This window comes from Mustela lutreola, chromosome 4 (assembly GCF_030435805.1).
Source record: "Mustela lutreola isolate mMusLut2 chromosome 4, mMusLut2.pri, whole genome shotgun sequence".
NCBI lineage: Eukaryota > Metazoa > Chordata > Mammalia > Carnivora > Mustelidae > Mustela > Mustela lutreola.
Genome location: NC_081293.1, coordinates 129,475,817 through 129,488,292, shown reverse-complemented (window position 1 = coordinate 129,488,292; position 12,476 = coordinate 129,475,817). Strand labels below are relative to the sequence as shown.

The 12,476-nt window shown below is 35.3% G+C and overlaps 1 protein-coding gene across 5 annotated transcripts in view; it reads right to left on the bottom strand.

Moving 5' to 3' along the window:
• The window catches only part of CDK14 (cyclin dependent kinase 14), a 732,611-nt gene that overhangs the window by 299,763 nt on the left and 420,372 nt on the right, over nucleotides 1–12,476 (bottom strand). For all 5 annotated transcript variants that reach the window (XM_059171073.1, XM_059171070.1, XM_059171071.1 and 2 more), the window contains one exon: nucleotides 3,875–3,937. In XM_059171073.1, the coding sequence (XP_059027056.1) occupies nucleotides 3,875–3,937 (63 nt within the window). The remainder of the gene's footprint in view (nucleotides 1–3,874; nucleotides 3,938–12,476) is intronic.

The window sequence follows — 12,476 nt, the reverse complement described above, 5'->3', positions numbered from 1 at the left end:
AGACAGAGAGACCTGCAGGTGACTCTATCATGGGGCCAAATCTAAAGACCTTTAAGTGACTACTGAGGTTTCTTATACTCTTAAATATTCCAAGAACTGAGACTGTCCAGTACAGTTTGGCAAATCCTAAAGGAGCCAAGATTTCAATAGCTATGGGTAAAGGGATATCATATATCAATATATTTTGCTGATTTTCAGTTACTCAAAAAGGCTAAGGAGAGATAAATCATATCATGCTCATTTAAAGGCAAAAATGTAGTCGAACATCAAACTGTGACCATATCAAACATCTTTTTTTTTTTAAGATATTTATTTATTTATTTAACAGACAGAGATCACAAGTAGGCGGAGAGGCCAGCAGAGAGAGAAAGAGGAAGGGAAGCAGGCTCCCAGCTGAGCAGAAAGCCCGATGCAGGGCTCGATCCCAGGATCCTGGGATCATGACCTGAGCCAAAGGCAGAGGCTTTTAACCCACTGAGCCACCCAGGTGCTCCACATCAAACATCTTATGAGTGGGTATAATTCGTGCCCTATATGACTGATATCCATCTAATGTTTGACAGTATTTCTATGCCGAATGAACAAGGCATTCACCATTAAGTTTCTCACCACACTCTAGGAGGCACTAACTATTAAACCACATCTACTGCCACAGCACCACAAGGGCTGGGAACAGGGAACCAACACTAGGTATTTCAAATACAATGGATGACCATGGAATGAGAGGAAAACCTGCAAAACCTAGATGAAAGCTACTGAAACATGATTTCAAGGAAGTACAGACTAGTTACCGAGAAACCACAACGCAGACATCAGTCTCCTTACAACCACGAGAAGATAAAGGAAAAAGAAAATGGAATGGAAAAAGCAGAACTTAAAAGGCCACAAAAATCATCAGTGACACTGGCCTGAGGATGCTGAACACAGAGATGCTTTGTGGAAAAAGCTCTTTTCTTTGTTTCACCAACAAAATTTTCCACCAATACTAGCCCACAACTAATGACACACAGAAGATGGTGAGAAAATGAAGCAAGAATAATAAAAATCCAGTGATGCCATGATTCCTTTTTTCCCCTTGAGATTTTACTTATTTATTTATTTAGTACAAGAGTGTGTGAACAGGGGGAGGGGCAGAGGAAGAGAAGGGAGAGAATCTTAAGCAGGCTACGCTGAGCGTGGAGCCTGGTTTGGAGCTCAGGCTCTCGACACTAAGATCATGACCTGAACTGAAGTGAAGAGTTGGATGCTTAACCAAATGAAACACCTGCGTGGCCTTGGAAAAGGTTCAGACATGTCTTTAATCTCAATCCTATCTCTGAACTTGGAAGTCAGGAAGTCAAAGTTTGCTCAGAGTAGCTGCTAATGTCACTGAGGCTGGCAGGCCCCTGGGCTCTCCCCTGAAGGTCTCACTAGCTGGGTTCTCCACAGATCCCTAGGGTTAAGGCAGGAAACAGGAGTATGGATGCACTGTACTGTTGGTTTTGAACAAAAATCAACCCTAAGAAAAGAACATTTAATGTGTAAAGGAGACAACTTGAAATATTTTAAGGTTTAGAAAAAAGAGAGAACAAAATTATGTTCATATTATGGTATTAATGTTTGGAGTTGGACTTACACACAGCAGGATTAATAAAACACATCTTACCATCTGTCAAAATTTCTTCCCCAATCTAATGACTAAAAAAATTGTCTATGTCAATGGATACTGATTTTGAAGAAAAATAGTTAAAAAATTTCAAAGCTGTCTATGAATAAAACAAAGCAAAACAAAAATTGCACAACAAAAATGAGCTATGTGAAACAACAGACTATAAGTATCATATTGAATCTATTATTTGTCTTAAACACCATGTTTTTCCAAAGTTGCTGCAAGTTCATGCATTTTAAAATTACACAACAAAACTGGCCACCATGAAAATCCTCATTATTAATGCCATAAATCTGCAACTTATTGAAAATATGAAAATAAATAACAGAAAAATGGACAATATATAAGAACAGGCAACATAATTACAAATGATCAAGAAACATGTGAAAAAGATACTCAATATTACTAGCAGTCAAGAAAACACTAATATAAAAGATATTCCATTTCTGCTCATCAGAATGGCAAAAATTAAAAGAATTGGTTATAGTCAATGCTCGTGAAAGTAGAGGAAAATAGTCCTTCTGTAAGCTACAATGTCGTGGGCAAATGTTCCAGTCAAATTCATTAAAACTGAAGTTATGTCTATTTTTTTTTTAAGATGTTATTTATTTATTTGACAGACAGAGATCACAAGTAGGCAGAGGGAGAGGAGGAAGCAGGCTCCCTGCTGAGCAGAGAGCCTGATGCGGGGCTCGATCCCAGGACCCTGGATCATGACCTGAGCCAAAGGCAGAGGCTTTAACCCACTGAGCCACCCAGGCGCCCCTGAAGTTATGTCTCTTAATAAAGAAAATCCATTAGCTGATATAAAAAAGAAGAATGTAGGGGCGCCTGGGTGGCTCAGTGGGTTAAAGCCTCTGCCTTCATCTCAAGTCATGATCCCAGGGTCCTGGTATCGAGCCCCATGTTGGGCTCTCTACTCAGCAGGGAGCCTGCTTCCTCCTCTCTCCCTCTGCCTGCCTCTCTGTCTACTTGTGGTCTCTGTCTGTCAAATAAATAAATAAAAATCTTTAAAAAATAATAATAATAAAAAAGAAGAATGTAAAGATTTTATACTATTATTTACTCTAGAATCACTTAATAACAACATTCTAGATACAACATAAGATCCATGAATAAAAACAGGTGAAAATTACAGTTTATTCACACTACAGACTCATATGCAGTTATTAGGAAAATTAAACTACACAGTCATAAATTTATTTTAAAAGAGATCCATGATATTGTTTTTAAAATGCCATATAATAATACATAGTTTTTCTAGAGCAAAATAAACACACATGAACTACCATATGTGCATATATACCTTTATAAGCACAGGGAAAAGTACAAAAGAAAGAAGGTGCTTCTTGCAGAGAGTGGTGTAGATAGATAATGAAGGGAAGAAATGGGCCCAAGTTTAGTTTACATACATCCACATAACTCAGCTGATTCTCAGGATCACGAAATGTAGTCACTTGAATTACATATAAAATAGATTATTTTTATATATTATATATTATATATAAATATATAAACACACACCTATACTTTATATATTATATTTTATAATATATTATAAAAATATAAAATATATTTTATATTATAAAATGTGAGCACGTCCTTAAATCTTTAGATATAACTGTGGTATCTTCTGACTCACTCACATATGTTAAGAAACAGCTGCCTGTTTGAAGCGTGAAATTTTGAGACAATTTCCAAGATGGTTGCTGGGTCAAATCTTAGAAAAACTTAGTTCTTTTGACACATAGTAATCCAATTTATAGTCAAAAGAAATGTAAGGGAGCAGTAGGAAACTATTTTTATCTGTTTGTACATACAAATGAAAAAATCTGTACTGTGAACTCACCATAACATTGATCTGGATCGTAATATTTTACATTAAAACTTACTGGCACTTTAGTACAAACCAAAGATAGAGCTACCTGAGACTCTTCTCTTAAAAACACTGTCACAATAGCATTCCAGTGGATCTCACTTATTATTAGCAAATGTTTCTCCATGAAACAAAAATAGAATAAGTTCTAAACGACAGTATTCCAGTGAATATACTAATGTTTAAACATGGTTTTCAATCACTAAACAAAGCAATAACCATGGCTCACTTCAATATCACTTCTCTTTACACAGTTTTTTTTTTTAAGTTATGGTAGAGAGATTAGACTTGGGACTAGAAAAATACACATGAAGAATGCTAAACTTCAGCTTAAAAAGAATTTTTCCTACCTTCACATTATCTGGATGCAGCCCCCCAGGGTGCTTGTCCATGTACTGACATAAATCAGTGTGCTAGAAGAAAAAAGGGAAAATGTTTTAGCATCCCTCTGGCTATAACATGATGAATCAATATTTTCCTACTTCAAAGTCACCATTGCCTTCTGAACAAAGCAAATATAAGATGAGTGGGTGGATTTTTTTAGTATATGTAGCTGAATGCTTCTCCACTCTCTCATTTTTAACAACAACTGAATCATTATCTTTATCTCTACACTCTGTTTTATATTAAACGTATCTGTGTTTCAGAAGGAATTCACGTCCATGATTTGTTAAGTGCTTAATTTCCTAGTCACTGAAAACATATTAAAAAAATCTTAACTATAAATATATGTATAACTTAAAAAATTAAACCAATGTATACATATACACACACTAAACCAATTAAACTGCAATTATCTTGTATTTTCAAGTGCAAATGTCAGTTATGATTATTAATTTTGTATGAGATGAGAATACTACAAATATATCGTTCTAGAAAAATTTATCATCGGATTTATTTGAATTTCTCATAACTATATCGTTAAAAAATAATTGAATAAGTATCCAGAACTCCTGAATGTATTTGACAAAATACATTTTATAAATTAATAGAAATACTTTCAAAATTATAAGCTAGGATGAATATACCCAATATAAATTTTTTTAGGTTTTTATTTAAATTCCAGCTAGTTAATAAATAGTGTAATATTAGTTTCACATATACAATTTAGTGATTCAACACTTACATACAACACTCTGTGCTCATCACAATATAGAACTTAAAAGGAAGATCTTTAAATAAATCTCAGGCTGTTATTCTTTTAATTATCTCAGGCTCAATTTACCCACAACTGTATTTATTTTCTTCTTAATGCTTATTCTATTTATATTATGAATTATATAGAAATTCAAAAAATATGTAAGTTGCTATTCTAATTTTTCTTCTCTTATTAGAAAATACTATAATATTTATAACAATGAAATGCTTTATCATTCTGGAAAAGCCACTAAACAAGAGTATTTATACCCCAATATCAGGCTTCTGTTACTGAAGAATTTAGAGTTTTATGCTATATTCAAGAATCTTGCTATAGCCATGGTGATGATAGTTCAGACTCCCTTATTGAGTTTTTATTGCATGCCAGGTGATATTGCTGAGGATAGAGACCACAATTTAGCTTCATTCATTCATTTTTCATCATGTACTCCTTAAGCCCTTATTATTTCCAGTTACTACACTAGTCGCTAAGGACACAGAACTAAATGAAACAACTGCAAGTAGAAAAAAATAATAATAACAAAAAACTAGACATACCAACAATTATAGTACACCATGTTGTACATTATTTTACAAACAGTATTGGGTAATAATGTTTGAGGGCATAGCAAGGGGAACTTATTGTGGTGTAGAGATGTTGGGGAAGCCTCTGGAAAAAGTCAGGCATGAGTAGAGAATGAAAGAAGTTAGCCAACTGAAGGGAAAAGGGAAAGAAAATCGGACTGAAGAAATGCTCTTAGAAACGTTCTAAGATAATACTGCCTTTCTCTTATACCACACCCAAGGTGCTGAGCTTCCAAATCAAAGTCAAACTCCATGAGGACAGAAACTATGATTTGGAAATTATTGCCTCCTCAGTCCAGGCAAAATGACAAATACAGAGAAGAACTAAAGAAAGGTGGAAATAGTTTTATATATAGTATAGCTCATTAAAAATGACCCTAAAATATAATTATGAGTTCCATGGAGTTTCTTCTGAGTGACTGCATTTACTAAACTGAAGAATGAATTTTAGTCCCCATATTGCCATATAACTCCATGTTAATTTTTCTGTCCTTCTGAATAGGGCTAACACCTCACTTAAAGAGTTTTGAAGAACAAACAAAATAGTACAAGAGAAAGTACTATTCACCTGTAACATGATAAACAAAAAGGAGATATTAAGATACTGCCCACTATATAATAAAATCCACAGAGGAAGCAACTGTTACCTCATTTGTTCACAGCTTCATACACAACAAATAAAACAATAGAAAGTATATCCAATTTTATCAGTAATTATATACCCATGATTTGGTACAATTCCTAATAAAAAATGTAAAATCTCAGTTTACAAAAGAAAATGCAATTCACACTGTTTCCAAGACACAAATTAAAAATGAAAAACAAAATATATGAAAATAACAAATAACATTTTATGCTACATGTTTATGTTATTTATATTTTGCTATTCATACTGGTTATATGAACAAAAAACCAAAATCATCATTATCAATGTAAATAGTAGACATAACAGAATTCAAGGAAAATGTATTAAACATCAGTGCACCTAACAACATGGCCTATCAATTATAGCAAAAATTGGTAAAAATACAAGAAGAAACTAATAATTTCACAAATCTTGAGGGATTTAGCTTACTTATTTCAAAAGTCACCAAATGGAACTGGCAAAAAGAAAAAAAAAAGGGAAGGTTATAAAGAATAAGAATAATACAATTAAATAGCATGTTTACTTTTGTGCCCATTAAACTCTTACTACACAAACTTTTTATTTTTATTTTTATTTTTTTTAAAGATTTTATTTATTTATTTGGCAGAGAGAAATCACAAGTAGACAGAGAGGCAGGCAGAGAGAGAGAGAGAGGGAAGCAGGCTCCCTGCTGAGCAGAGAGCCCGATGCGGGACTCGATCCCAGGACCCTGAGATCATGACCTGAGCCAAAGGCAGCGGCTTAACCCACTGAGCCACCCAGGCGCCCCTACACAAACTTTTTAAACACAAATGGTAAACTCACAAAACTTGACAATGTATTAGACACAGATAAAGCCTTAGCAAGCAGTTAGCAAGCAGAAGTCCTATTACATCCTCTTGCCACAACCAAATAAAATTAAAATAAAAATGTAGTATGTTTCATCCACTCTAAGATACACAATTCTTTTTAACTCTGACACTGGAATAACGGCATGAATTTTCTCTTTCCCGGGGAGTATCTGGAATGTAGTTGTTATTGCCTATGTTTGAGCCAACTTTTTATTTTTATTACTCTGATGGCATGGGTCATCAAAGAACAATGTAAGGACCATCTGAGGAAAAAAGATGAAGAATGAGATGCAATTTTTATCTGGAAACGCATTTATTAAAAATTTCAGGTAAGATTCTATAAAAAGTGCCAGAATGAAAATCTGCAAGGCTCCTTCGGTGGGCATAAAGTAAAAACTCTGAATGATAAGAAAACACTAAATCACAGTTTAACTGAGTGTGGTTTTTTTCTCTTCTACTAGTACATCAAGTAATGTTTCTTCTAGTCAATAGGGTCTCAAGTTCAAAGATAACAAGAATAAGATAATGAAGGAAGACAAGCAGTTAAATGGAGAAATGAGAAAAGAAGGAACAAAGGAAATCTATTTTTGTGGAATTTTTTTTTTAAATAAAGAGAAGCAGAGGCGCCTGTGTGGCTCAGTCATTAAGCATCTGACTTCAGCTCAGGTCATGATCCCAGGGTCCTAGGATGGAGCCCCGCATCGGGTTCTCTACTCAGCAGGAACCCTGATTCTCCCTCTCCCACACCCCCTGCTGTGTTTCCTCTGTCACTGTGTCTCTCTGTCAAATAAACAAAATCTTTAAAAAATAAAAAAAAGAAAACCAAAAATGTTTAAAATTATTTAAAAATGATAGTAAGATACAACATAAATTTTAAAGCAATGGAAAATGGCCAGAGCTTTACTGTCAGGGAAATATAGATCTTTAAACACATCTATTAATTTTAATATGAGAATGACAGAAAAAAAGTAAAACAACTAATAAACTAATAAACAACTAATAAACTAGAGAATACAAAAAACAAAATGAAACAAAACACAAAGACCCAAAGAAAATAGATAGGATTGATGCAGTTAATAGCAGAAATTAATTGATTAAAAACTAGAAAACAACACACTTAACCAATTAAAGAGAAACCCACTTCTTTGAAAAGTCCAATAATATAGCCAGTGACAGTGTAGTAGAGTCGTACAGTGACTGATGGTAGCTACACTTGAGGTGAGTACAGCATAACATACAGAAATGCTGAATCACTATGTCGCACACCTGAAACTAAGGTAACAATGTGTGCCTACTACATGCAAATTAAAAAAAAAAAAAAAATGTTTAAGCCCAATAAACAAAGAAACCTTGGAAAATCTGGTTTTTTTTTTTTTAAGTGAAGTGTTTTGTTAAGATGTAATCAATGTTAAGAGTGAGAATAATGACACAACTAAAAATGTGATGATTTAAAAGTATACAATAAACCTGTAATACTATAAGCTAAACAGTATTATACATATCTTTAAGCTAATAATACATTTGATACCTAGATAAAAACTTACATCTCTTAAAGAAACCTAAGTTATTAAATCTGATTCTACAAGAGATAGAAATTGAAGAGCTATACCTAAAAAAAAGTACTAAGTTCAGATGGGTTTAATGGAAAATCTTTCAAACCTTCAAACAGCAGATATAAATTACCCCAGAGCAAAAAAAAAAAAAAAAAAAGTTTCCCACTGCTTCTTTAAGGTTGACATGTCAAAGCAGCCAAAAACAGTGGAGAGGTGATGAGAACGAAACCAACCTCTTTATGACCAAAGATGTACATAAATTCTAGTGACAGTAGGTACCAGAAGTCAAAATGGTATTAAAAGGCTAACACATCAGTACCAAACAAGGTTAAAGCTAGGAATGAAGAAATAAATCAACATAAGTGCACCTACCAATGTGAGCTTCTAAAATTAACAAAGAAGTGGAATGGTGTAGGGGACAAAATTTTCAGAGTATTATATATTTGACTTATTTAGATTTGTTAAATGCTAATTTTACATAAATAAGATATATTATCATATATATATATATATATATATATATCTGCTCTTATAAAGCTTACATTCTGTAAATTATACATATTTGTGAATAATTTTTTGCCAAAAAAGTATTCAAGCTTTTTGTTTAAAATTTAAAAAAATTCTACATGAGTGCAATCATACGGCATTTGTCTTTCTCTGACTGATTTAGTTTGCTTAGCATAATACTCTCTAGCTCCATACATATCGTTGCAAATGGCAGATTTCACTCTTTTTATGGCCAATATTCCATTGTGTGTGTGTGTCTGTGTATCTGTTTGTATACCACAACTTCTTTAACCATTCATCAGTTGATGCAAATTTAAGAAACAAAACAGATGAACATGGGTGGGGTAAAAAGAGAGAGAAAGACAAACCATACAACACTTGTAACTACAGGGAACAAGCTGAGGGCTGTTGGAGTGGAGGTGGGCAGGGTGCAGGTTAAAGAGGTGATGAGGAATAACGAGGGCACCTGTTGTGATGAGCACTGGGTGTTTATGTTATTTAGTGTTGAATAGCTAAATCCTACACCTGAAAACTAATATAACACAATATGTTAATCGAAATTTAAATAAAAACTTGAAAAAATAAATAAATAAGATAAAAAAAAATCTATCAGAAGGAAACACATCAGGAGTCGGGGGCGGGGGGAGTATTCCTGATTCTCAAGGTACACATCATGTCCTTCTAAGTATATGACCAATGACATTAGCATTATGAATTGCAGGAAGGAGGTTTCTCCAAAATGAGATCTTGGGAAATTAAATAAAGATTTTTCCAAACTTTCTAAATTTTAAAATTCATGTTTCCTTAGATATATGGCATCAAAATGTGTGTATGTGTGCACATATATCACATGTATGTACACATGGCTGTCTAGCTGTGTAACCTTGGGCAGGTTACACAACTTCTGCATATCAAGACCTTCATGAGTATAATGAGAATATTCCTAGTACACATACCTCAACTGATACTATGAAAATTAATGAGTAAGTATCATAATGGTTTCAGAACACTACCTAGCACATGGTAGATGCTACAGAAGACGATGATGAAAATGATGATTTTCTGTGGTGTGTTTCGAGTTGTGGGAATAAATATTTGGGAGGATTACAATTGAAAATGGAACGATAATCACAGTCAGAAAACTGAAACTCATAAGGGTAGCATTTCATCCTCATATAGTGTTCCTATCTGCATAACCATACATTCTCATTCACACTCCACTGCACATTCCGTACACAACCAGTGAGACTACATTTAGGAGATACACAGTCAACTTCAGAGTGCTCTGGGCGATTAGGGGCAAGAATCTGGAGAATGTCATAGAAAAAGAGATAAGAGATAGGGGCGCCTGGGTGGCTCAGTGGGTTAAAGCCTCTGCCTTCGGTTCAGGTCATGATCCCAGGGTCCTGGGATCGAGCCCCGCATTGGGTTCTCTGCTCCACAGGGAGCCTGCTTCCTCCTCTCTCTTTGCCTGCCTCTCTGCCTACTTGTGATCTCTGTCTGTCAAATAAATAAATAAAATCTTTAAAAAAAAAAAAAAAAAGAGAGAGAGAGAGATAAGAGATAGTACAGGGTCCCTCTCTGTACCCTGGCAAACTTCTGTTCTACCTGCTTTAAAAATGGTTTCTTTTTCCTCTCTCTCTCTTTTTAATACACCGTACCACGCCTGAATCTAAATTAGATGTGCCTAAACTGAAATTTTCATTACCTCTTTTCTTGCCTTTTTAAAAAAATATATTTTATTTATTTATCTGATAGAAAGAGAGAACAAGCAGGAGGAACAGCAGAGGGAGAGGGAGAAGTAGGCTCCCCCATAAGCAGGGAGCCTGATGTGGGGCTCAATCCCAGAATCCTGGGATCATGACCTGAGTCAAAGGCAGACATTTAAGTGACCGAGCCACCCAGATGCCCCGCATCTTATCTTATCTCTCTCCTCAGTTCAACTCATTGGATTATATGACCTTTATGAATTGCACTGGTCTGGAAATAAAGTACTAAAGTTAATATTTCTTTCTCATTCTACTTTTTAAAGTCATCCTGGGTTTAAACAGAAGGCCCCTATGGCATATAACCAACAGATCAGTATCCCCTGATGAGACATAGATCATCTCAGATCCATCTGGCTTGATCTATGGCTATTTCTTATTCTGATACTAAAAGGAGCAGGTCAAATAAATAAATAAAAGGAGCAGGTCACTAGCCTAGACGCCTGGTGGTTGCAGATCAAACACAATTTCTCCTCATCTCTATCTTGGCTGACATCTCCTCTTTCCTTCACTACATTACGCTTCCCCTCGTGTTCCTATACCTCCCTCTGTTCGCTCCATCATTGCTGCTGTTCCTCAGGGTAATGCCTTTAGAAGCACTTGTGTCTGACAGGTTTATACCTGAAAGCCTGAGAACACCTCATCAATCTCCCATGTAGTGGATGGTTTTAAATGAAGCTATCAAGTACGGCTAGACTTACAGACCAAGCAGGAGACAGACTAAGTGCAGAAAGGGTCTCCAAATGCTCAATCCCCACACTAGCATATGTATCTTTCAAAATGAGCTTCCTCCTTCCTCACTGTCCATTACCCATCAGGCAGCATTTATTTGGTTATTAACATAGGCACTTCTAGGGGAAGGAATCTGAGGAACATACCCGAACTTCTAATACCTTGAACGTAAATGCTCTCCGTAAAGGAGTTTGCCACATTTATAATTGGGGTTTCCTCATACTGATTTGATTACTTTGTGCTCGGATTACTTCAGAAAGCAGGAGAGAAATCTCCCTTTTATTAAAAACAAACAAACAAACAGGCAGGATATAGAAAGACCAAAGAAAATCAGAAAGACTTCTTATTTGTAAGCACTTTCACACAGTAGAGTCTGTTAATTTCAATCGTATGCAGACTTGAGAGCTGTGTGATGAACAGCCATGAAACTTAAAAGGGAATTCATGAAAGAAAACTACAAAGACAAATTATGGATATAATGGCCATTTTGAAACAGGCCTGAGTGGAGAACAGACCTTTAAAAGAAGACCAGGAAAGAGCAGTCAGCCAGACAAAAAGACCAGAAACAAGCTAGAGTATGACACTCAGCTCTTCAGAGTTTCCACTCTCCACCCCTTACTCGTTTCAAACTGACTTTGGGTCAAGAGAGAACAGCAATATCCTTCCACTGAAAGCCCCTGGTGAAAAGGCTCTCTGGAGACCACAAATTCAGACAGCTTCTCAGTCATGAAATTTTACCCGGATTCCAGGACAGAGAGAAGTCTAAGTTCGTGGTTAAGTAGGCTTCGCCATTTGGTACGTGTCTATGTTTCTTTTTTTAATCAACATATTTTCCATGAAGTGAGGCTTTCCAATTGCTGGACTTTCAAATGATCAAAGCTCCTACTCAAGAGACATCAAGTTCTGAGAAATTACGCATTTGCATTACCACTGGCCTGTAGACTGAGCTTTCCTCATCAAGCAGGGATCCAAATAAAGCCCCTTCCCAAACACATGGGTTTGTTTCCATTGTCCTGTGCTGTTAAGAATGGTGCCCGCTATATTTTGTAGCTAATTCTGATGTTCTTCAGAAGCACTGCCAAAATATGACATTGAAAATAGCATAGCCCTATTTTTAGCACATAGGCTAAAAATAAGAAAGTCTTTCCATGGGGGACAACCAACAGAAATCCTCATTCTGAAGCTGTGTTAAGCTC